General features: G+C 41.8%; 2 protein-coding genes and 1 long non-coding RNA gene across 7 annotated transcripts; all 3 read left to right on the top strand.

Annotated features, from left to right (window-relative positions):
* Window positions 1–4: 4 nt before the first annotated feature.
* On the top strand, window positions 5–22,771 carry brsk1a (BR serine/threonine kinase 1a). 5 transcript variants are annotated; one of them, XM_044013898.1, is made up of 19 exons: window positions 5–1,289; window positions 2,808–2,902; window positions 7,569–7,654; window positions 8,483–8,623; window positions 9,919–10,035; window positions 11,430–11,463; window positions 12,104–12,172; window positions 12,311–12,457; window positions 13,529–13,560; window positions 13,685–13,849; window positions 14,380–14,477; window positions 15,971–16,124; window positions 16,221–16,281; window positions 17,840–18,116; window positions 18,643–18,691; window positions 19,356–19,479; window positions 19,797–20,007; window positions 20,651–20,740; window positions 21,891–22,771. In XM_044013898.1, exons 1-19 carry the CDS (start codon window positions 1,205–1,207, stop codon window positions 22,100–22,102), a joined length of 2,247 nt encoding a protein of 748 aa, XP_043869833.1. In that variant the 5' UTR covers window positions 5–1,204; the 3' UTR covers window positions 22,103–22,771. The 5 variants fall into 5 exon arrangements, with proteins under 5 accessions (XP_043869833.1, XP_043869830.1, XP_043869829.1 ...); XM_044013895.1 differs by having other exon boundaries at window positions 17,483–18,116; window positions 21,903–22,771; XM_044013894.1 differs by having other exon boundaries at window positions 17,483–18,116.
* LOC122759219 (junctional adhesion molecule 3B-like) lies at window positions 3,943–6,885 on the top strand. Its single transcript, XM_044013899.1, has one exon. It carries the CDS (start codon window positions 5,244–5,246, stop codon window positions 6,159–6,161), a length of 918 nt encoding a protein of 305 aa, XP_043869834.1. The 5' UTR covers window positions 3,943–5,243; the 3' UTR covers window positions 6,162–6,885.
* A 773-nt stretch (window positions 22,772–23,544) lies between the features above and the next one.
* LOC122759217 lies at window positions 23,545–24,784 on the top strand. Its single transcript, XR_006358247.1, has 2 exons — window positions 23,545–23,947; window positions 24,288–24,784. It is a non-coding gene; the product is annotated as an uncharacterized LOC122759217 (long non-coding RNA).
* The last annotated feature ends 947 nt before the right edge of the window (window positions 24,785–25,731 follow it).

Here is a 25,731-nt window from a genome sequence, read left to right as displayed (position 1 = left end):
GTTGAGTCGGAGGAGAGGGCGAGAGAGAGAGAGAGAGGGAGAGAGTCTATTTACGGCAAGAAAAAGCGAAGCTGGTATAAACCAGGGGGAGGCCTTTCCTTCTTCACCCTGCGTGAACTGTAAAACGCAGGTGAAGACAGGGATTGAGACGGAGCTACGGGGCTGTGCGGGGGCTGCTTTCACCTGAACACTCGGCGGTGAGGGAGGAGCGGAGGACACGCCAGAGGAGAGAGACAGAGGAGAGAGAGAGAGAGAGAGAGGGAGAGAGGGGGTGCAGAAGATGCTGTGATCCGCTGCTGAGCACTCGCAGGGATGTAGAGTGGGAGAGACGGGGAGAGGCAGGGAAGGGGGAGGACCGCACCGCGTTGAAAATGGCAGTTTTGAGGGGAATATGCCTTTCGCCCCGACATAACGTGGCGGATGAATGTGAACGTTTGGCGACGCCCGGAAGCTTGAGGAGGTGCGGGTTTTGCTGACAGGCCGCTCGCTGCTCGGCTAAACCGGAGCTAGCCCCCCGCTGCTGTGGCTAACATAGCATGTTGTTGCACCTGTGAAATAGGCCTGACACACACGCACGCACGCACGCACACACACACACACACACATAGAATACATTAGAGATGTAAACTACAGTGCTAACATCTGTGTGGCGTATGTGACGTTTAGCTGCGAGACTCAAGCACCAAATGACATTAATTTAGTCAGAAAGTGTTGAAAAACCTGCTTGTTTCATAGAGTATATAACGTTAACTTTATTCTCTTCGTTATGTGTCATATATATGTATATATCTATGTACATAGATATATATAGTTAACGTCATACATGTAACGAGGTGCAAGTTATGCTAATAAGCTAATGTACAAAGGTAAAAGTCATTAGTCATGTGTATCTTTAGGGTAGCGCTCAGTATTTAAGACTTAAATAAATCAGCCAGGTCACTCAGTGTCATCACTTTCTCCTCTGTACTCTATCCACTAGTATGTCAGCTTCCTTTACTAACAGCATCGTACGTGTAAACACAGATATTGAGATGAAGATTGCTCATATACCGTCCACACATTTCAAATCATCTCTCCCTTTAACTTCATAGCAGCACTGGAAATGATTTAAGTTGAGCACCATCTTGTATCTTGCACAATAAGAAGCTGTGTAATAGAGTAACTGCAATAAATCTAATAAATATCAGCCTCCTGTCAGAGCAGCATGAGTAAGGAACTGTCTCTCAGTCAGTCAGCTCAATATGTTGGGCCATATCGACTGGAAAAGACACTGGGGAAGGGACAGACAGGTGAGTACATGCTAACTCTACCTTTCTTCTTATGTGGCAGTGGGTGTAAATTAGGCCCATCTTTTTAATTGTGGAATTAACTATGGTTCTGACTTTCTTTCATGACTGTGAATGGAGTGAGTCTGATTTCTAACAATGTCGTGGGAACACTGTTGATAACAAATGTAAATGGCACGTCAGTTCCACATCAGTGTAATATAATAAGTATAATGTGGAAGTGGCTTCCATAACGTATATAATTTTGTGCTTTTGCTTGGTGTAGATTGTTAAATTAATTATTGAAATGTAATAATGTATTTATAAATCTAACTATACAAACTATATCAGCTGTAACTTCAACTCAGAACACTAACAATACTTAATCACAATTAGTTGTGGTTTAACCTGTGGCTGCTGCTGTCACCTTGGAAGTTTTACCCACGTTTCATAGTGTAGACACTTCTCTGGAACTGGATGATCTTCTTAAAGTGTCATTTCAACAGTGAAATAGACAGAACTATGGTGGCTTCTCCAAATTTAAGGCTTTCAGCCACAGCGCGTTTCTATGTTCCTCAGAGGAAGGTAAAAGTTTATATGGCGCTTTGCATCCACATTCTCCTCTTATTTGTGGCTGATGACCAAAACATTCTCGTTCCATTAAAGCTTTCTCTTAAACCAGCTGCTGTTTTATCAACCCTGACTGCACACATTATACCTGTTTTCGAGAAGCAATATTATCTGTCAAAGTTGTTGTCCTGCCTGCTGCGTAAAGCTACAACTACTGACTGAAACTGCTGAACCATAAGTCTCTCAATTAAATAATGGCAGATATCTCACACGTTTCTGCTGAAAACGTGTTTCTGTCAATATGGCACATTGTCAGAGCTGACTTGTGCTGTGTGCAACACCCCTGTGCTTAGAACTAACTTCAGACTAGGATGCTATCCCTCAGTGAAAACATGGCTATCAGTCGGGACGCAAAGAGAAACAGATGTCAGTTACTCATCTCATAAATCTCAGCCCGCTTGAGTATACGATACCTTAAGAATACATTTGCCTCTTTATCTTTCCCACCAAAAGTCTTTAGAAAGAAATCAGCTTTTTTTTTTTTAGCTTGTGGGGACAAAGGAGCTTCTGGTTTACTCATTTGTTGAGTTTATGTCACTTAGTTAAATCCAAATGGTTTTCTGCATTCTGCTATAACACAAATAATTAGTCTTAAAATTAAAGAACTGTTTTTCAAATATTTAATTTGTAATTCAAATGAGTTATTTAAAAATAATAAATATGATGATTATCAATGTAGCCTTCAAAACGAGGAAAAGTCATCACAGACACCGGATCACGATACGATGATATCATACCAGCTCTTGAAAGAACATCTCAGTACAACACAACTGCATGTTACTAAAATGCTACTTGTGAAAACAGTGTCTTGAAGAATCCAACAAAGACACAGTATTACATCTGAGACACAACAACAAATGTACGCTGTATCCTGAGCTGCCTCTTAATTACATGTCTTGATGTGTCTTTCAGGACTGGTCAAGCTGGGGGTCCACTGTATCACAGGTCAGAAGGTCGCAATCAAGATAGTCAACAGAGAGAAGCTGTCCGAGTCTGTCTTGATGAAGGTACAGTATGATAATGTTGATATACTAAATGTATAGAAAGTGCTTCTTGTTTAAAGGTCCGATATGCAATACTTAAGTTAAGCACACCTCATAGTCCAAAGCAAAATCAATAATGTGTGCTAATGACAATTAGCTACAGTACAAGGACCTTCCAACTTCATGATCACAATATAGAGCCCACGATATGATACATAATGCCTATTCTATGGTCATCTATCCTATTTTCTGATACATCACACTCTCTTTATACTCTCTTGTTCTGTAATGAAAAAGCCATAATTAGGAAAATAAATTAATAAAACATAGCATTTTAACACTGTGCTCAGTTGAATCAAGTGAATGTTGAAACTACAGATGCCAACGCATGTGTCACTGCCTCATGACATTCAATGCACTTTAATCAATAAACGGTTGGTTAAACGTCACGACACATAAATGCGTGCATCACCTCGTAAGCTTTAGCAAAGATGGCTGAGCGAGAGCTATCACTAAAGTGTGAAATCTGATCAGCACAATCTGGATTAAAACCTGACGTGGAAACATGTTGGCTTCTGTGAAGTACAGGGAAGAAGCCAGCTGGACAAAAGCCACACAATATGTACGCTGTGTGAAACCAGAGTAAAATGCATCCTCAACATGAGCAACAACATGTCACATTACCACCCGGAGGTGGAGGAGAAACAAACGTCTCCTGTTGCTGCCGACCAGCGAAAATGGAAGCACATCACAAACACACAGATTTTTGTTTCTTTCCTTGGTTTCCAGTGAAATATGTTGTGCAATTTATTTTGTATTAATAAATTCTAATGGAAGTAAATTTAATTGAGTATCCAATGTAAATACACAGTTTTCTTTTTATTAATGCATTAAGATGCAATTATATAATTGCTTTAGAATCTATGTACAACATTCCCACCCCTAGTGGTCATCAATGTAAACTGACATGTAACATAATGCCATTAAGTTACTTATGAGTAGTGGAGGTGAATGGCTAGATCTGAAGGTATCTGGCTCAAAAATCGCAGCTCAATATTTACCCTGTTTCTACCTCTCGCCTTGTATGAAGCCTTTTTAGCCAAAGAATGAGCTTTCTTTGGAAGTTAATTCCAGATATTCTCCTTTAGCTGGACATTGTCAACTGCTCTCGATCATCCTGCTTTAAATAGTAGCTACACTCCTAAACCTTTTATTTATAGCAAAAACCAATCTATGTGGGTATTTAGTAGTGTTATTGACTGATTCAAGTCCAAATGTTGACAGTTTAAAGTATTTGAATTATGGATTCTGTGTTACAATGAAGCATAGTGTAGCAAAGCTGGCCACTGCATATGAATTATGTCACTTGAGCTTGCACTGTGATTGGTTTTGAGCCAGCATTTGTCACCAGCCATTCACTGCTCCCTTCCACTGCTCCTTCTTATTTGGGGAGGTCTCTGTTACCAAGGCTTTGGAGATCAGTGAAGAAGTCTCTGGAGTCAGTAATGAGTCAAGTTGGAAGAATTTATTGAAGACAGCCCAGTACCGAGGAGAACAGCGGAAACATCAGGCATGAGCACAGCTGGACGCTACCACAGACTCTGCCGAGCAGCTTGCCCAGGCTGATACTTATGGTAATCTGTCTAACCCTTGCCGACACAAACTGTCTCTGGAATGATCTGCTCTCGGCTCCACAGTTTTGGTTACATCAGGCTTTGATTGTCCTTCCTGGCTAAGAATGAACTCAATTGCTTTCTGGAGCCAGTGATGAATAGAGCATTATTTCTGCATCCAACCATTCCCCTTCAACAAAAATATAGGAACAACAGGAATCTAGTTTGAAACTCATTGCGACTAGTGTAACCCTTTAACTTGGCTGTGTGAATAATATCAACATTTAGTCACGTCCATAATCCTCCCCACCTGCTGTCGAATTGGTGCTGCTTCATCTGGAGTTGTCACTGATAGCTAATTCAGCTAAGCTAGCAAAATATTATTGATGTATGTGTGTTTAAGGTCGTTTTTATGTGGGGCCTGCATTATTTGGGTGGGGCCACCCATATTGTCAGCTTGAATATAATTTTAAAAAAACATGCAATGAAGCAAGAAGACTATGTGATCAAAGAGAGAATAAAAACAAAAACCAAATGGGGTAAATACTGAATCATCAGTAATGAAAGATAAAAGCATTAAAGGATAAAAGTTGAAAGACTTTTATCTGAAGAACTGTTGAGGGTAGCTTTACAGCTCTCAGTGAACAGCCTGCCAAGAATTGTTTTTATTAGAAGAACCCGAAAGAAAAATCTGCAAGAATTATCTCCTCAGCTCTCTACTTTTTCACACTGTGCATTGCCTGGACTCCAAGATGGCAAAAGCACGTCTCGCTTACCTCCTGCTTCTCTTCACCACTCACCGCTCCTTCAGTGTGTTAGCGGTGGAGCTGAGCACAGACAATGCCTCACTATCAATTAATGAGTTTGAAAATATTGAGTTATCATGCAAGATTCACTCCACCACTACACCCAAACCCAGAGTGGAATGGAAAAAGATGACAATGGTTGGAACAAGTCACGTGTACTTTGATGGGAAGGTCGTAGGTGACCTGAAGAACAGAGCCATATTGAGAGAACCCGCCTCGTTACTGATACTCAACGCAATAAGGTCAGACACGGCAATATATCGCTGTGAGGTCGCCGCTATCAATGACCAGAAGATGTTGGCTGAGATTATGATCGACCTTGTCGTAAGAGTGAAACCTGAGGTGCCAAAATGCTTTGTCCCTAAATGGGTGCCCTCTGGAAAGCCAATTGAGCTGAGTTGTTTTGAGGATGAGGGCCTCCCAGACTCCCAGTACCAGTGGTTCAAGAACAAGGAGGAGATTCCCGTCGACCCAGATACCAATCCAAATTTCTTCAACTCTTCATACACTCTCGACACGCAAAAAGGAACTCTGGAATTCACTACGGTCAGCAAAGAAGATGCTGGAGAGTACTTTTGTCGAGCGAAGAACATTGCAGGACAAGCTGAGTGTCTACCCCAGAAGATGCAAGTGTATGATCTGGATTTGTTTTGGATTTTACAGGGCATGCTGTTGGTGGTCACAGTCCTCCTGTGTACAACAGTGGTCCTCTGCTGGGTATACAAGAAAGGCCAAAAACAGACAAGAAACAGAGGTCCAGCCAATGGAGTTGAATTGCTCCACTTAAGAAGAATAGATGAGGTAGATGAGGTAGATGAGGTAGATGAAGCGGATTTCGGACACAAGATGTCATTTGTGGTCTGAGGAGGGAGAGGATGATAAGGGGTGTTGTGTTTGGGACAGGACATGTGAGAGCGAGTTCCACGTTGTCTGACCACAGAGCCACCACAGTCCACGTTATTATGCTGTGTTTCCATCATGGTACAGTTCAGTTTGCTACAGTACAATATGGTTTGAACCAATTGAATGTTCCACTCTGTGGAAACACAGCTTTAGTTCACACCAACAACTCAAGTTTACCATAGGTGACAGGATTTTGCAGAACAATGCTGTCCTGTTTGGAGTCCCGAAGAAAATCCTGGATAGGCTCCAACATGTCCAGATCTCTGCTGCTAGGGTTCTCACTCGGACCAAACCAACACATCACCCCCACACTGAAACAACTGCACTGGCTCCCCGTTAAGTTCTGGATCTCCTTCAAGCGTCTCCTCCTTTGCTACAAGTCTCTCCATTCACGTGCTGCACATTACCTCTCCGACCTCCTCCATGTGCACTGCCCCTCCCAGAACCTGCGGTCTGCTGACCTAGGTCTCCTCTCCGTTCCCCGGACCTGCAGGCAAAGCTTTGGCAACAGGGCTTTTAGTGTCGCTGCTCCAACCCTCTGGAACTCACTCCCTCTGGCTCCAGGCACCAACTCTGGAGTCCTTTAAATCTCTGTTGAAGAGACAATTGTTCCAGCAGGCTTTTGCCACCTGATTGCTTGTTTTCTTCTCTGTTCTAAACTGTACAGCGACCTTGGGTTTCATGAAAGGCGCTTTATAAATCTAAGTCATTATTATTGTTAGTATTATTATTATTAGAACAACATGAACAGCTGTTACGTGCATAGTGACGCGTTCTCTCACTCCGTCATTACTCGTTTCTACTGTCAACGATTAGCTTCAAAACGTCATTTGTATCATGTTTATTTTCTACTGTTGAAATATTTTTGTTGGACTGTATTTTCTTATGCCTATAGATAATTCTTTGTAAAATACTAAAATTAGTACAATATCACGAAGTACATGTTGGAATATACTATGCAAATAAACAGGAACTGTTGAGGAAAAAACTAACCAATCAGTATGAGTATTTTTTGATTAATTATAAGATTTGTCAGCTTCTTAAATGGGAATACCTTTGGTTTCTTTGCTTCCTATAACAAAAAAAATCAGTACAACTGAACGATATGGGTTTGTGGACAAAACAAGACATTTGAGAACATCATCATTTCAAGGTTTAGGAAACAATGATCAACATTTTTCAACATTTTCAGACTTTCAATGGACCAAACAACAACAAATAATCGTTTGTTGCAGCCTTACTCTCTAACTTCCCTGCTGTGTCTTTGCTGTGTCTTTGCTTCAGACTGACTTTGACTCTCTGTGCATCTGCATTTCCTCCTCTCTCTCTCTCTCTCTTCCTTCACATCTCCCTCTTCCATCTGACCAGGTTGAGAGGGAGATTGCCATTCTGAAGCTGATTGAACATCCGCATGTGTTGAAGCTGCATGATGTTTACGAGAATAACAAATATCTGTGAGTTCTCTCTTTGGCTGGAGTTTGCATGCTTTATTTTCCTCCCTCTCTTGCTAAACACTGAATTTAGAGTGGCATAATGTAGAAATATTACTATAAAAAAACTGCCATCACTATAAATCTCTTCCTTCATCTCTATCTTGAGAAAAAGTGTTTTTCAAAGAATGGTGACCCTTGAACCCTTGGAGGTGAGAGTTTGTAGGGCCGGGCAATATGGTAAACATTTTTTATCATAATATATGTTTTACTTAATTCAATATCAATGTATATTTTCCAACATAAATCAATCTTTCTGTAAAACTGGGCGGTTTGCAGTATCTGGATATTTTGAGGCTATAAAGCTGCACACAGGCTGTTTCTCTGGACTCATGAAAAATTTTCTTTGGTGTGACAAAACACTGTAAACACACTCTAAAATAAAATCTCTAAAATAGAAATATACATATTCATGATCTGATTTAAATACAGTTTTTGCCTTTCATTTCAGATAATTCCTGGTTCATTTATTTGGCTTTTTAATGTTGAGTGAAGGACATTTACGTGTGTTAGAAACAATGAAACTGACTATAAATATGGTCAAATTGTACTATAATACAAATAATTAGGCTTAAAATTAAAGAAGTGTATTTCACAAGTGTAATTGACATAATACATTTGATGATTATCAATGCAACAGCCTTTATAATCACGGTAAAGTCAGCCCAGATACCTTATCACAACATGACAATATCCAAAATCTAACCATATCGTGTCTGATGTCTAGATAAAGATATATTATGGATATGTATTGCCCTGCCCTAACACTCTGTTGTCCTCATGGGTGGACAGGTACCTGGTGTTGGAGCATGTGTCAGGAGGAGAGCTCTTCGACTACCTGGTGAAGAAGGGCAGACTGACCCCAAAAGAGGCCAGAAAGTTCTTCAGGCAGATCATCTCAGCTTTGGATTTCTGCCACAGTCATTCTATCTGGTAGGTTTCTTCTTTTTTTACACAATGAAGTTTATTTCTTGTTTTATATAGGAATTGTTTTGCTTCCTGTGGTGAATTACTGAGCTGTGTGAAAAATAAGAAACACTTAAAGCTGGGTGTGATGGATGGAAATGATTGCTAAATAATTGTCTGGAAAGATTTAATTTCTTGAGAGAATGAGAGGTCAACAGATGCAACAGTTCTCTGGTGAGCATGAGAACAGAGGCTTTAATAGAAGAGAAAAGAGGAGGAGAGGGGAGTTAGAGGTATCAGAGATAACACAGCCATACAATCTTTTTTTCATGAGAACAGAAATTTGTGTTATTTATCGAGTCATTCTGTGATCTTTAAGCACAATGTTAACTAAGTGATCTGAGAGAGAACTACACTTTTGTTCCTCCTTTTGGGCTCTGTTTCTAGCCTTGGGGAACACTGGTGTGGGGGTGCTCCCAATTGGTTGTTCTGCTAAGCCAATGCATGTATATGTCCCCCTATTTTAGCACTGCCTAAGCTGCAATGCGATCTAAAAAAAAACAAGTTTGACAATAAACACAGGTTTCAGTAGAGCCTTTCAGAGATGGAAAGATTTCCTCAGGTCATCTGTTGTTGGTGCCTGTAAATACTCACCTGGTGGGAGGGGCACAGGACAGAGAGCTGTGACCCTAAAACAAGTCTCCGCAATCAACAGTGATTCTAGAGAACCTGCCTACTGTAACTTTAGGGCCTGTACACGTGAAAATTAGTCCAGGAGAATCCATTAATGTTTTTTTTTCTTATCTTATCTGCATTTTATCTGCATGGAACTGGCATTTTGGGAGCACTGAAATGCTATTTTGGAAATGAGGTCCCAGAGTGGGAAAATCTCAAAACACATGCGTTTTCGTGTTGACAACCAATAAACTACTCTGGTAATTACACGCTCTGGCTTTGATCATTCTGCCTCTGTCTCGCCATTGTGTTCATATAAAGCTTCATTTAAAATAAAGGTTTGTACACATTGTGCATATGCGTAACATCTCCTCCGTTTTTGGTGCATTTCTGTAACAGCATTACAGCACCACATACACATATGGCATATGCACTACAACAGCGTGTACTGTCATTTTGTTTTTTTTCTTTGGATGAAGACATTTCTTGAAACAATGCCGTGTTTTACGGAAAAAGACAATTTTTTAATTTTTAAAGACAATTAAAAAAGATCGCATAGGAAAGGTTCTGAATTCCTGCTGTCTTAGTGAATTCTTTCAGAATCCCTCTCTGTGCAGTCTGATCACTCCTGGTTTTCTGTCTTGCAGTCACAGAGACCTAAAGCCTGAGAACTTGCTCCTGGATGAAAAGAATAACATCCGAATCGCTGACTTTGGCATGGCCTCCCTGCAGGTGGGAGACAGTCTGTTAGAGACCAGCTGTGGGTGAGTACCAACCCTGTGTGTGTGTGCATTTGTGTGTGTGTTGCTAATGAATATTAACATATAGCTAATCCACATCCTCAGACAGGCCAATTACAGCAAGTAACAGCTTCAAAATACACTTGAGATATTATTTGCTGAGAGCTCTATCTATAAAATAGTGTAATATTAAAATAATCAACAATCTTTGCTTTGCAACAATGCTAGTGGAAACAAAGAGAACCCAAGAATGTTTACTTACACTTAAGTCCCACGCAGTCAAAAAGCCAAGCAAAGTCAAAAGAAATGCCATTGTCCGGAGTACTCAGCACTTTTCAGGCTTTCAATGGTGGTAAAGTTTCATCAAGGAGCACAGACCTGTGTGGCGATGAAGGCTCCAGCAGGCAGCTCAATTCTGGAACCAGTGCGCACTGTGTGCATGAAAGAGGTGTCTCTGTGCATCTCTGCCGGGGCACAGCAATGCTGACAGAGATCAGGCACCTTTGTTGCTTGTGTCGCTCGCTGTCCATGGTGCTGAAGTTGGCCCGAGACCTTGACCTTAGCCTAACTCAACAGTTTTTCTCTTCACTACCCTCACTACACTACACAAAAGCAAAGACCAAAACGAAAATACATGTTTTGAAGAGTCTGTATTTCTCCATTTATTGAACCACTCGGTATAACTGATCAGTGGGGTTAATGTAATGTAATGTAATTCGACAAAGCTGCTGAAACAGCACCACAAAGAATGTCGGTGAGTTAGAAGCCACTGATAGGTTAGATGAACGGCGTTGATATTGGATTTAAAAGTGTTTTCTGATTGGCGGGGCTTCTTATGAAAATGGGTGGGCCTGATAGCCACGTCAGTGAGATGCGTAGCCTGATATTGTACGTGCAAACACTAATGAACAAAGACACCAAATGTGACACAACAGACAACAGTGGAGGACATCCAGCAGCTTCTTTTCCCCTGCTCGGTTTGTGGCTGTTTGTCTAAACAAGATGTCAGACATTCACTTTGTATGAGAACAGACTTTGGGCATTGAAGAAACACTGGTCGCATGGGAGAGACATTTTTCTGTTGCCCTGTCAGCTGACTGTCATGGCCTTGACCCTGACCTTACCATACCATTTATTCTAGTACCTCAAGGGAAGGGTGTAAACAAATGGAAGGGTAAGGGGCTGGTTATTTTGGTGCTATCCCTAATAGAAATGCACACCATACTGTACCAAACTGAACAGTTCCACTTGATGGAAACATGGCAAGTAGTGAAAAGTTAACCTTGCTTGCTTTCTAATGTTAGCTACTTTGAATTTGACGTTGAATGTAGTAAATAATATGATATATTCCTGACTAAAGAGAACACACAACAGTGATAACCATCGTAAGCTTCTAATATGTTTCTCTTACATTTCAGATCTCCACATTATGCGTGTCCTGAAGTCATACGGGTAAGAGTCCTGCTCTTTCACAGGTTAACTTGAAATCAAACTGAACTGCAAAAAGCAACATGATGAGAAAGAATGATGATACAAGTCTTTTGGATGTTTTTAATAAGAGGACGCTGTATTAGAGCTGAAACGATTAATCGATTACTAAATTAATTGACAACTATTTTGATAATCGACTAATCGGTAAAGCTTTTTTCCGTGATTAAAGTAAGATTTCCAATTGTTTAAGCATCTTAAAGTGAGTATTTTCTTCATTTCTTTGCAAAGAAAGAAATCATCAAAAGTCAATCATTTTGGTTTGTGGGCAAAACAAGACATTTGAGAACATCATCATTTCCAGGTTTGACGAACACCGATCAACATTTTTTAAAGTTTTCTGACATTTTATGGACCAAACGATTCATCGAGAAAATAATCAACAGATTAATCGATTATGAAAATAATCGTTAGTTGCTGCTCTACACTGTATACTGTACAAGAGGATTGTCCAGGTTTTGACAGTGTTTGGGCCTGGAGATTTCTTTTCAGAAACCTTGTGTGCTCTTTGAAAAGCCTACAATGATCTCATTCAATCAAAACCAGTGATTGTCATTAGTGTTTCGGTGGTTGAATGAATTCATGGGGAGTCTGTGTTTGGCAGGGGGAGAAATATGATGGGCGGAGAGCAGACGTGTGGAGCTGTGGGGTCATCCTGTTTGCTCTGTTGGTGGTAAGTCTTTGACTCTGCTGCTCACAGTACAGTGTTGATCTTGTCATTGCCCCTCCTCTTATCAAGCTTGTTTTTTTTTTTATCACATCTTTTAATCAGCCTCATTCTTTCTCCTCCTCCCTCTTTTTCTTTCACCAGGGTGCCCTGCCTTTTGACCACGATAATTTACGCCAGCTCCTGGAGAAGGTGAAAAGCGGAGTGTTCCACATGCCCCACTTCATTCCCCCAGACTGCCAGTCTCTGCTCAAGGGCATGATTGAGGTCAACCCTGAGAAGAGGCTCACGGTATGAGACTGTGCTCAATTTTACATGACACGTAGCTGCCAGTAATTAAAGTTATTTTAGGTTCAACTTAGGCGTGTCACGATTCTCCAAATCCTTGATTCGATTCAATTCACATTCTTTTTTTCTCTCTTTAAGCACAGATGGGTCTGCTATTTTTAGACTTGTCTAGTGTAGTCTAGGATCATTGGTTTTATGTCATGATAAGTAATTAAATTTGTCAAATTTAAGTCATTTATTAACAATATGAATGTAACAATAACCAGTTTTTCCATCACTGAAGTAAGTCTCATGTCTGATGCTACAAATACGCTTATAGTGCTAGTTATTGCCTGTGCTTTGCTACACGCGCATAACATAGCTCACACATGGTAGTTTTTGCGTTGCCAACAAAACGCGCAGTGATTTCAGAGAAGCGGGAGGGGGTTCGAGTTTGGTCGATGTGTCGCCCAAGTCAGCAGTTGCCATGGCAACTATAAGTTGGCACAAATCAGGTACACTAATACAGTGAAGGAATTATCCCCTGATTCTCTGAAATGCAAGTGAGATGAAAAAAATGTTGAAAGAGAACTTGTAGGTTAAGGAATGATCCCCAGTTCTTTGAAACATGAGCGAGGCCATGAGTTACTGAAACAAATGTTCAAATGGGAAAGTTTGCAATATGGACTCAGAGTTGTTTTTCAGAAAGCTCTGCAGGCACACCTACGCTGTGGAGCTTTAAATGAAAATGGTGTGTGGAAATAACCTAAGTTTCCATTATATTACAGCTACTGTGATATGTTTGCATTAAGATTTGTGAAGTCAGGCTTCAGTTCAAATATCAAAAACAGAACAAATCTCATAAAAGCTGTCAGATAAGGTTACAAACTTTTTATAAACAATACGACTGACTCAAAAATAGTTAAGTAAGTCGTCAAATGATGATTTTGATATTGTCTAGCGCTTACAGCATAGTATATTTGGAAATGATGAGTTGACTCTTATGCCTGTAACATTCTGCAGAGTGTGAGACAGGTTTTCTGTGTCCATCTGCCTCCAAACTAATGGTCCCATCTGTCCTGTCACTGCTTACAGCTAGAGGCCATCCAGAAACATGCCTGGTACCAGTGAGTACTCTCACATCTCTATATCCTTTACTCATTATATTTAATCACACACATCCGTGTCATCCCTCGTCATGTGTTATGTATGTGTACTTACTCTATGCATGTGTGTGTGTGTACGTACCAGGGGTGGCCGCAACGAGCCTTGTCCAGAGCAGCCTCCTCCCAGGCGAGTGTGCGTGAAGCGAATCTCTTCCCTGACCGAACTGGACCCAGATGTGCTGGACAGCATGCACTCGCTGGGCTGTTTCAGAGACCGAGTCAAGCTCACCCGAGACCTGCAGTGTGAAGAGTAAGAAGACATTTATATCCAACTCTAAAAATGACAGTGAGTCAGAGATGCTGCAGTGTCTCTGTCGCTGAGTTTTGTTAAGGTTATGATATGGTTTAATATGAAAACTACATCATATCAAATGGAAGGATCGGTACCGAATGGTCACACTCTCATTGTAATTAATTATAATGGAATAATTTTGGCTTGTGGACAAAACAAGACATTTGAGAACATCATCATATCGACTAATAGACATTTTTCAACATGTTCTGGCATTTTAGAGACCACTTTATTGGCCTCTGTTTGACAATATGCTGATTAGGGCTGTGACTAATTAATCTGTCAGTTATTTTTGCTGTTAAATGAGTATTTGTCAGCTTAAAGCTGTTTAAAATGTCAAAGGAAATAGTATTGAAAATGTAAAAACATTTTTTACGATTATTATGTATTCTTCACAGTAGTGTAAGCTACTGAGTGTAGTCATACACAAATTATTGTTTTTAATATACATACATACAAAAGCTCCTGTCTGTGTTTTTCATCCTCAGGGAAAACCAGGAGAAGATGATTTATTATTTGTTGCTGGACAGAAAAGAGCGCTACCCAAGCTATGAGGATGAGGACCTACCTCCGCGCAATGACGTAGGTCAGTCACTAGGTGGCAGGAGGGAGCTGCTTCTCTCAGCCTTGGTGTCTGAGAGGCAAATGTACCAGCATGTCTGTGTGAGTCAGTGGCAGTTGCTGGTCTTTGAAACAGGGAAGGCTAATTTCAGGCTCAGTTATTTATACATACATTCTGCAGACTAACAACTAGAACAAGGAGATGTGATAGTTATCTAAAACTGAAAGACGCATTTCAAAGCAATAACAAAAAAAAGAAAAGAAAAACTTAAACACACATAAGAAACAACTCACTCTGGGTTAAAGGCCAACAAAAATAAATGTGTTTTTAAATGAGATTTAAAAACAAAAAGTGGGGACCTGTCTGATGTGGAGTGGGAGCTTATTCCTCAATTTCCCTGACATTGTTTGATTAAACACAAACTCAGTGAGTAAATGTGTGGTCCTGAGTCTTGACTAGATCATCTAGTCTGTGCTTTGTCAGGATTGAAAGCATTTTTTCAAAGTTCATTGTGTCTGTGGTCCTTTTAAAAATACTAATAATAATATTAATGTCACTCCCATGAATTACTTCGAGAGCTGCGTAAGCAAAAAGTGGTGCAAGAGGGCTGAAGCTGCACGATGGACAGAGACAGTGTGTGGTTGAGTTTTATTTTAGGATGGGAATGACTTGCAAAGATATGTTAGAAAGTTAGAATGTTACCACCCCACCAGGAAGTTACCTTGGAGAGCTCCACCTCAGCTCCACCTTGTCCCTGCGAGAGTGCAGGCGAGGGAGGAAGAGCAGTATTATGTCAACGCGGAGGGACAAGTGTGCTGTTCGTGGCTTCCAGCCTCAGAGGATTTTATATATGAAGCTAATGTGCCGGATAAAGTCAGCAAACGTGTGTTTGTGTGTTCGCACCACTTTTGATACAGTCACATACAGTGGCAGTTCATGCAGCTCGTCGCTCGCCGCTGGCGATCAGTGGTGCTGTCCCTAAGTGTTTTTAACTGATTTACAGTTCAGCAGTGTTCGGCTTGATCCTTGCGTCAGACGTCTCTTCCTGTGATGGCACTCTCGCTGTTTTCCGCGCACACTGCCATGTTGATATTGTCAGAGAACTAGTGGAGGGAGGGGGAGAGGAATGGAGCGGAGGGAACAGGAGCCGAGTGAGCACAGTAAAGAGGACAAATCAGAAACCCCCTGGAAGAAGTGGGTGTGTGTTTGCCTGTGTCTCATTTGCATGTAAAGGGACCATGAACGAAAACTGAGCGTTCTGAAAGGGGCGGTTTTGGCAGGGTTATTGAACTGCTATGGTGCTTCATCCTTATGGTATTTTGACCAAAGCATGTTCAGACATGTTCATTAGGACACCAGGGAACTATTTTAACTTGGAGAAATAGGGTATAATATGTCTCCTTTAATGTTTTTTTTTACACTTAATTTACAGCTGTTTTATTAATTTACAGTAAATACCAATAATAGCACAATTCTAAATTGACAATTAAGTACAGTTACTTGCTGGCCCCCCACAGCAGACCCTCCGAGAAAGCGTGTTGACTCTCCGATGCTGACACGCCACGGCCGCTGCCGTCCCGAGAGGAAAAGCCTGGAGGTGCTGAGTGTGACTGAACAGGGGTCTCCCACCCCGCCTCGCAGGACCCTGGATACAGCTGCACACAGCCAAAGGTGCAGCATGTTATTCTCACGTATTCACAAAGTAAATGTTGCCTAATAATCATCCTGTGTCAAACACTTGAAACCTTTTACTCTTGTGTTTGTCAGGTCTCGCTCAGTGAGTGGAGCTTCCACTGGTCTCTCCTCCAGCCCGCTCAGCAGCCCCCGGGTAAGAACTCTAACCACAACATTTAAGACTTTCTCTGGCTGACAAAAGCAGCACTGTTAATTGTTTTTTATTAAGCTGTAGTTAAGTTTCGGTTTGGTTGGATGATATACACCGCAATGGTGCCAATGACTCAATTCAGATATGACCCATGAAGGTGTAAGCAGGACAAAAACACATGGATTCAGATATTGTCTTATTAGAGAGAGAGAGAGTGGTTTACTGACTATAGTTTTCTGAAGATATCATAGTCTTAAGAGTGTGTGGACTTTATCATGTGAGTCTGTTTTTTCTTGTTCTTGTTTCCCAACTGGAAGCCATGTTTTTATTCAGAGGGGCACATGCACACAGCTTAGTCGGTGCTGACTAAAGGAATGAGTAATAATAAAATATATCAAAAAACATTACACTGAGTTGTATGGCCACATGTTTTGAATGCTTTACGGCCTATTATATTACTGTGCTGCGATACTCTCTTGCTTCAGAAAAATTCTAATGCCATAAAAAACTGTATAAAACATGAATACATCTCTTTATTCTTACACATCCTCTTCACTCACATAAAACGTCTCGCCTGTCAGGAGGTTTGCGTGGCATCTTTCTTCTGTCTTCATGTCACTTCACTTCCTCACCATGCATGAACAAGCTGATGCTACATTTAGGGAAACAACACAGAACTTTTAACGTTGATGTCAGTGAAATCCTTCAATTCAAATGTGTCCCGTTTATCTGTGAAAAAATGTGTTCATGGGGTAAAGTAGGCCACATCCACACTTTTGTTTTGTTTTTTTGTTTAAAATTGCGTCTGCTCCGCTTACGATTCATGTGCTGTCCACGATACTCCAGTGATTTAGATCTACTATTACAGACATCTGGACAACTGGAATCACACCAGGGTTCACTGTGTTCCAGAATATTATGGGAAAAACCATGGATGCTCGCATATCTTGGGTTAGCCATTGTTAGCAATAACAGTCAATAACATCCCTCTGCATGTCATGTGTAGCAACATGTCTGCGGTCAAAAATGAAACCGTATGGAAGGAGCCTAACTTAAAGCTTTAACAGCCAGCAGCAGTAGCACTGCTAAAATTTGCACTCTTCTGTCATGAAGCATGATATTCATTTCCATCCTTTCTCCATTTTCCATCCCTTCTCTTTCTTGTTTTCCATCTCTCCCACCCCTCACCCAACCACCCCCCCAGTCCTATCAGAGCCCCATCTTCACTTTCAGCCAATCAGACGTCACCTGTGCCACCGCAACCCCCCTCACAAAGGAGGGGCCTAAACAGGGAAGCATCACAACTCCTCGCTCAGCACGGGCTCATGACAAGCCCAAAGCTCCCCCCAACCCAAAGACCCAGACCCTGCCCATCAAGGGACCCATCGAGCGGCCCCACCTGCAGCCCATCAAATCCCTCCCTCTGCACAACCCATCCTCCCGCTCCCCCTCTCCCTCTCCGCTCCTGTCACCCATCCCTCGTTTCTTCTTTCCTTCGTCCTCTGTCCTAAAATCAGTGACTAAGAGCTTCTACCCAAACTCTGCCCACTCTGTGCCGCAGGTCACTCCCCAGGGCTCTCCGTTGCCCACACCCTTGGGCACCCCTGTCCACCACCCTCACCACCCCTCCTCCACCCCGCCCTCCTCTTCCTCGTCCTCGTCCTCCTCGCGGGCGGAGGGAGGGGGAGGGGTGGGTTCGTTGTCGCTGACCCCGCCCTCCAGTCCAGGAGGGGGAAGCGGCATGGCAGCCAGCAGCTCTGCCCACTGGAGGACTCGCCTCAATTCTTTCAAGAACAACCTGTTGGGCTCGCCCCGTTTCCATCGTCGCAAGCTGCAGGGTAAATTCTCTGTGCTTAGCTTCATGTCAGGTTTCACCAGATATTTTTACTGCAGGTCGCTCAGTTTGTTTCAAAACATTGAATCTGTGCCTACTAGGGATGCATGATATTGGACATTTTTGCTGTAACTGATGTGCGGTTATATCGGGAGTGCATGGGCCTATAACTGATAGAAGCCTGCGCCTAACTGCAGAAGTCATTTAGTCTCCTTATACTTTTGTAAACTCATGTCACAGCAAATATAGATGTACATTTTCTTCAATGTGCAAAATAAACAGACAATATTTTGGGAGGGCACCAGCGTAGAAGTCAAGGAGGTTACGGCCTTTTCAGCCTATAGTTATAGTTATTAGTCATATCAGGGGATCTTGGTTTCAGATAATACAATCGGCTGATACCAAAGTTGTGCTGATAAATATTGTGCATCCCTAATGCTAACTTTTTTTGTTTCTGTGCATTGGGTATTTGTTTTCCAAGTAAAAATCCTGTTCACTGTCTTTGTTTTTAATATTTCTTTCTTTTTTAGTTCCTACATCAGAAGACATGTCCAGTCTAACGCCAGAATCCAGCCCAGAGTAAGTCACAGTCCTTAAAGTTGCAGTACGCAGGATCGCTCAGGTTTTATTTACATAGCTCCAAATCAGAACATCCGTTACGTCAGTGCCCTTTACATTGCAAAGCAGAGACCTTTCACAAAAGAAGAGAAGAGCAACAGTTCACACGATATGCAAGCACAACGCTGATTGAACACCCACTCCTAGTTCACAGGCATAAGACTCTATTTAACTGCATTTATTTTGTTTTTGAGGTTGCTTTGCAGAGTTGGCAGCAGTTGCTAACACCTCTCTCCTCGTCCTCTCTCTCTGAACTGACCTTGATTCTGGTCACATCCCGTCAGAGGCCAGATATTAGTGTGTAGATGGGGTGCAGACGTTGAGAGCTGCTTTAGGACCTGCACTGAAGTGTGGACATTGTTTGGTGATTGTCCAGAAGAGCTGGTGTTGTGAAAGTGTCTCACCCACACAATCTGCCTCTGCATTTGCCATATTAGAACAACAAATGTTGTGGATATTATCCAGAGTTTATGTCTGGAAATGCTTTAGTTCTCTTTCAGAACAACATCAAAAATGTGTTGCCTACACCAGCTTTAAGATAAAGTCCTGCTACGAGGTCTCTAAATATCTTCCTTGTATCTGAGTTTGAGCTCACAGTGTGTATTTGTTTGTCTCCTGCTCCCAGATTGGCCAAGAAATCATGGTTTGGAAACTTCATTGGTTTAGAGAAAGAGGAGCAGATCTTTGTGGTCATCAGAGACAAACCTCTGAGCTCAGTTAAGGCCGACATTGTGCACGCCTTCCTGTCTGTAAGTATCTGACGCGTCTTTTCATGTGTCACACTGTCACAGTTTGTTTGTTGAAAGCATGGCTCTCACGTGCACAGCTGTAAGGTACCCACACACACACACTCTCTCATACTGTGTGCACCTCATTTCTCTCATTATTTCAGTCTAGCTCACTCGTGGCACGTTAATGGATGACCTTGCTTTCATCAGTGGCTCACTCTGTCTCTCTTGTCCTCACCCTCGCCCTTTGTCTCCCTATACTCACGTTGGCCCCGTACCTCTCCCGCCTCGTAAGTCTGTCGGTCTCTCTGCTTCTTCTCTGTCTCCCCACCACGCAGATCCCGTCACTCAGCCACAGTGTCATCTCCCAGACCAGCTTCCGGGCCGAGTACAAGTCCTCCGGCGGCCCCTCCGTCTTCCAGAAGCCTGTCAAGTTCCAGGTGGACATTGCTTTCTCAGAGGGCGAGAGGGAGCGAGACAGGGAGAGAGGCGAGAGGGAGGGAAGGAGGGAGAGCGGACTCTACAGCGTGACATTCTCCCTCATATCAGGTAAATATCAGTCAATGTTTACCAATTTTAATCAGGAAAAAAAATCAACTTAAGTGATATTTTAGGTTGCGCTTAAAAAGGTTTGAGGAATTGAAATTGTCTATATTTTGCTCACATGAGAACACAACAGCAAAATCTCTGGGTACCTGAGCGATCCACGCTCATCCACGCTCCGCTGCTCACCTGGACATTCCAGAATATTCTCCTGTATCTGACTCAAACAGTCGTCCACTTAGTCTTATATATATGATCCGCAAAGGAAATGTCTGGACCCAAACAGCTGTAGATTTTGGAAAAATTAGCTCAGTCACTCTCTGGCAGAGAATCAGACAAGTTATAACATAAATGTAACACAAACAGTGTTGCAACAGGTTCAAAATGAAACAGTACTTTGTGGCCTAGATTAGGCAAAATCCTTGATTTAAGGACATATATAAGGACAATGCCAGTCAATAACAAAGCTCTAAAACTATAGCAATAAAACTGCTATGTGAAACAAATGTGACATAAGTGATATTAAAGGTAAAAGTAGCACTGTTTATATGGAGACAGCCATGTTGGGGTTGATGTAACAAATCCAAGTTCAAGTATAATGTTCAAGTATAATGGCCGTTCTTTTGTCTGCGCCTCTGTTCATCTCTAGGCCCCAGTCGCAGGTTCAGACGAGTGGTGGAGACGATTCAAGCTCAGCTTCTCAGCTCTCATGATCAACCCATGGTGCCAGGCCTATCTGGTGAGAATGCACACACACACACATGTGTGAACATGTTATTACTGTCATTTTTGGGACAATTTTTTGTTGAAATAGTGTCATCTAACAGTGAGATTGTTGGAAGACTGTTTCCATGTCAGGGAACTACCCTTACCAGGAAAGACGTTGTTGTCTTGCCCGTACGCTCTCTTTCCTCGTCTTCTAAAGGGTATTATGTAGGAATGGGCTCAACATACACATACACACACACACACACACATATACATTAGTGCTGTCAGTTAAAGGCATTATTAACGGTGTTACCGCAGACCCATTTTAACGGCATAAATTTTTTTAAAATTTAAAAACGATTAACGTTCTTTTTGGCCTAGCAAACTTTTTTGGTTTTTTTCACATGCTGTTGCAACAACTAGTAACACACCGGGATCTAGCTAGACCAGAAACAAAGCAACAGGCACGCTGCACACACTTGTTTGGGCTTGCAAGCCGGCCAAAGAGTAGTAGGCTAACGTTACGTTTTGAGTGGATGGCGAGCGTTGTGCGCTTCTCCGTCTCCAAGCGGGCTCTCCGTATCCAACGCAGCCTGGATCATTTCTCCACGCACTCCCCACATCCAAGTAATGATGTATGCAGTGTTACCAACCAAGCTGGCAGACCCCCGAACCGTAGTAAGGAGACCACCGAAGACCGCCAGCTCCTTTAGCTCGGATTAGCTTGTTGCAGAAACAACACATTAAACCACGGGTCTCCGTCTGTGTTAAAGAACAGCACTTTATTCACACACTGCAGGCTGATACACAGCCTCTCTTATTATTGTGCGGCTCTCACAATAAGAGGAATAAGTCAAAATATGCAGGTGACAGAGATATTGTCTCAATAAAAAAAGCATTTGCACAAAGCAAGCCGATCCACTTTTCTATGTTGATAAGAGCATTAAAATGAGAAAAAATAATGGGACAAAAAGAAATCAAGGGACATTTAGAATAGATGAAAATGTGCAAGTAATCGCGATTAAATATTTTAATCATTTGTCAACACATATATGTGTGTATATATATATATATATATATACACACATATATATACTGTATATATATACATATATATATATTTAAGACATGATAGCACAAATACTGTACATTTAGAGTGACTTTCCTGTCCTCCTCACCTGATCCCTTCCCAGATGAGAAGAATAGCCGGCCCCACGGCACCCCCACCCGCCAAAACTCGAGGCGCTCCGAGGGTGGGGGCGACAGGTGTGAGTGGGGCGACCGCGCCGATGGTGCAGGCATAGGAGGCAGCGGGGGAGTCCTGCAGCGCAGAGGCTCGGCCAAAGAGAGAACCCGACTGCTGTCCTCCAACGGAACCCAGTCCCAACCGTAGGATGTAGAGTGAAACCACTCAGCGAGATTGCTGGAACTACTGCAGACAGAAGACAGTAAAGAGTCAATCTCAGCATATCCCCGGCTATTATTCCTTGACTAAGTTAATGAATGTGCTTGACCATAGCAAGGATTGAGCCTCCTCCACATTGTGTTTCTTTACAACTCCTCATTCTCTCCTCAGTCTTTTTGGATTACCGGGATTCCTTCCCTTAAATGAGAAACAAGTTAGGGAATCGCCCTTGAATGGAAAAAAAAAACTATGTTTGGTATCTGTCATAGATGTTTACAGATCCAACCAGGACTTTTGAAGTGCTAATGTGCATGCTGGTTAGCAAATCAGCCTGCTAAAGGATGCTGACCAGATGATCAGATAGGCTAGTCTACCATAGCATTCTAACACAGTATCTGACTCCAAAAACAAGTCATAGTCCTTTGATGGTGTGCCCATGTCACTGTCAAGCAACCAGTCCATAGTCAAAGACATATAGATAAGCCCTCAACGTTAGCATTCTGCTAACGCTTTGATTCTCTCAGGAGAAAACCACACGTGTAGAGTCCCAGCACTGTCTTCTCCCGAGGTCAAGAGAAACCAACACAGTAAGCTAAGTTAAGTTGAATGTGAAATAAATATTTTTTTATTTTGTTCTCATTTATGTTTACATCATATTTGTTTTCAGGATGTCAGCAGCACAGAGAGAGAAATAGAGAGAGAGAGGGAGACTGCAGTGTTTCAAGGGAAAGCAGGTGCTTTATGGCAGGAATATTTAATTATTAAGATTGTTTTATAATTTCTTTTTACTCAGAGATCATATTTAAACAATGCACCTGAGATTTTGGCATTGGACTCCTGTTGCTCTGAAGAAGAAGAAGTATTTTTTGATTTGAACAGAAATATGAACATTAATATATAAAAAGGAAACACTATGCGTGAATAGTTCCATGAACCTCATCCCAGCTGTTTGAATGAGAAAATGGATCAGGCCCTATTTTCTCATCCAGCTCTTCTCCTATGGCCATAGTATTCACATAATGACTCAAATCAACACACAGAGGAAAAGTCATCAGTGGACATTTTCACGATGCCAGACTGTAAAAGCTTGCGATGCTGATTCCTTACTGAACTGGACGTCAGTGGAGACAGCGAGCAGAGTCTCCCAAACCCCGCGCTCCTCACTACAGCGTTCACCAACGAGCCAAGTAAATCCATCTCGACAGCCACGCTCCTCACCGAGAGTCACACCATTCGGGCAAAAACACAACACGGTAGCAACTGGGACGCTCGTATTATTCCAGTCGATGTCCATCACCAGTCTTCCATGCGGCACAATATGCAACACGTGCAACGCGTTCTCAGAGAGATACATACTGCTACTGTTGTTTATTTTCATTCTGTGTGTGTCGTTTTTTATATATTTATATATATTTGCGCACTAATTTATCCATCTATTTATTTATTTATTATTATTTATTGGGCAATGTGGTTGTTTGTGTCGTGTTTGTTGACAGACTGGATTTTAATGCCAACAAAACTGTTGTTGTGTTTCGTTTGGATGGTGGCCACGCTGCTTCTTTCTTTTACCTCTGTGATACCACTTCTGTCGTATTTGCTACATGGTGAATCACTCGTACACATGGTTCTGTTTAATATTTATCCATAGACATGTTGCCGCGCTGTTCTGTGTCGCCAGATACCACGTTGAGCGTTGTTATGGACACGATGGCTATAGCCCGAGATACATTTGCTCTTCTGAGGGTGACGTCCACTCCCGGTTTCCGGCTTACGAGTTCAGATGAAGAAGGAATGCAGCATTTCTCTCCCATCTTTTCCACATTTATACTCCCAGTGAGTATAAAGTCGAAGCACTCACACCCTCTGTGTGCTGGGAAAGGACATGTGTCCGTTAAAGTGATGGAAGGCCATATCCTTCCCCTGTGCTGGCCTCCCTCTTTGGTTTGAGAGTCTTTCCTGAGCATGGTAACTGTTAGCTAGCTGGATAAACTGCTTCACTCATTAAGAGGGAGGTCAGCATGATTATATGAAGAGATATGTATTTCATTTCTCATCACCCACGTTTTTTTTTTTAAGCATTTCTTAACATGGACAGAACCTCTCTTTGTTGACATCTCTGTAATCATGCTTATTAATGGCTGGTAACTTGAACATGTGTGTGTGTGTGTCACAGGTGGGCGACGGCTGACTTGGAGCGTTTGACTGACCCAATAATATTAAATGAACTGACATTGACCAAACCTTCTCTCTCACATTGGCTTCATCTCCTGCCTCTCTGCCTCGTGTATCGGCCTCTTAAACCTGTCGTGTAGCCACCACCACAAGAGAAACTGTACTGATTTGTTTGCCTCACTGTCCTCACACACACTTCTTTACGACTGCTCACCATCACCTGCTTTTTTCCTCACCAACACCATGTCACCTTCACTGTCATTGGCCCAACCCTGGCTAAGATTGTAAACTATTCTCCATCCATAAGGGTCAGTAGAATAAGGTGTTTAAAAAAAAAAAAAAGAAGAAAGAAATGTCTGTATCATAATTTAAATATTAAAAAGTGCACTATTATAACTATTGCCTGTGATTAAAAAGAACAATTATGATTGAATTGATGGTCAAAATAAAGAGAGATCCACCTTATTGGTATGGTTACAATAATAAATCCTAAAGTCATGTGTGTGTAGTTTCTGGGTGAATAACTTTTTTATGGCCGTTTGTTTTTCATTACTCGAATATGCAGATATTAGTTTGTTTTATGTCATAGAACATGACGTCATGGATTTCAAATGAGATGAAAGTGACAAAGAAATGGGTTAAGCAAAATATAATTTGTTTTGTTGCTATCAAATTAGTTTTACTTGTAAAATATCCCTTGTGTCAAGGTATGCATACACAGTAAAACTATATTTTAACCCTGAAAGCCATTATTAAAGGTACAATATGCAGGCTGTTTTGGGTTGCAATATGATAATTAATCCTAATACTTAATCTGCATACATAGTATCTATGAGAGAACATTCAGCTTGTTTATTGCTACCATTTCTATTTTTTTCTGACCAGTGTACAACAGCACAGTATTGAAAGACACAAACACAGGCATAACTTCAGCATGCTAATAGCCAGAGTCCATTTATTTTTTGATGAAAATGAGGTTGTAGCTTGTTGTCTACATCACAACGATTCAAAATATGTAATGCATGTGTTTCAACAATGTTTTGTTTAAATATTTGAATGTGTGAATATCTTTCTTGTCACAGTTTGAAGTGACAGTGCTCTCGGAACAAGGGCCTTTCTGCATGGTGTTTGCATGTTATCCCCGTGTGTGCGTGACTTTTCTCCAGGTTCTGCGGGTTCTCCGGTTTCCTCCCAAAGTCCAAAAACATGCAAGATGGGGATTAGGTAAATTACACACTCTAAATTGACCGTAGGTTTAAGAGTGGATGGTTGTTTGTCTCTATGTGTGGCCCTGTGATGGACTGGACTGTCCAGGGTGTGACCCTGCCAATGCACCCTCCACGACCCTCAAGTGGAAGATAAAGCGGTAGAGGATGGATGGATGGATGGTAAATTGACAGTTTATTTGTCTCTACATGAGTCCCTGGCTGTGATGGACTGGAGCT

Source organism: Solea senegalensis, linkage group LG18 (assembly GCF_019176455.1).
Source record: "Solea senegalensis isolate Sse05_10M linkage group LG18, IFAPA_SoseM_1, whole genome shotgun sequence".
Taxonomy (NCBI): domain Eukaryota; kingdom Metazoa; phylum Chordata; class Actinopteri; order Pleuronectiformes; family Soleidae; genus Solea; species Solea senegalensis.
This window is presented reverse-complemented; position numbering and strand designations above follow the sequence as displayed.

Excerpts from the sequence above, each read along its gene's own strand:
- brsk1a (XM_044013894.1), top strand. The coding sequence starts at position 1,205 with ATGAGTAAGGAACTGTCTCTCAGTCAGTCAGCTCAATATGTTGGGCCA. Across the intron at positions 8,624-9,918 it reads TGCCACAGTCATTCTATCTG|TCACAGAGACCTAAAGCCTG; the intron begins GTAGGTTTCTTC and ends TCTGTCTTGCAG. Across the intron at positions 16,125-16,220 it reads ACAGCTGCACACAGCCAAAG|GTCTCGCTCAGTGAGTGGAG; the intron begins GTGCAGCATGTT and ends TGTGTTTGTCAG.
- LOC122759219 (XM_044013899.1), top strand. The coding sequence starts at position 5,244 with ATGGCAAAAGCACGTCTCGCTTACCTCCTGCTTCTCTTCACCACTCAC.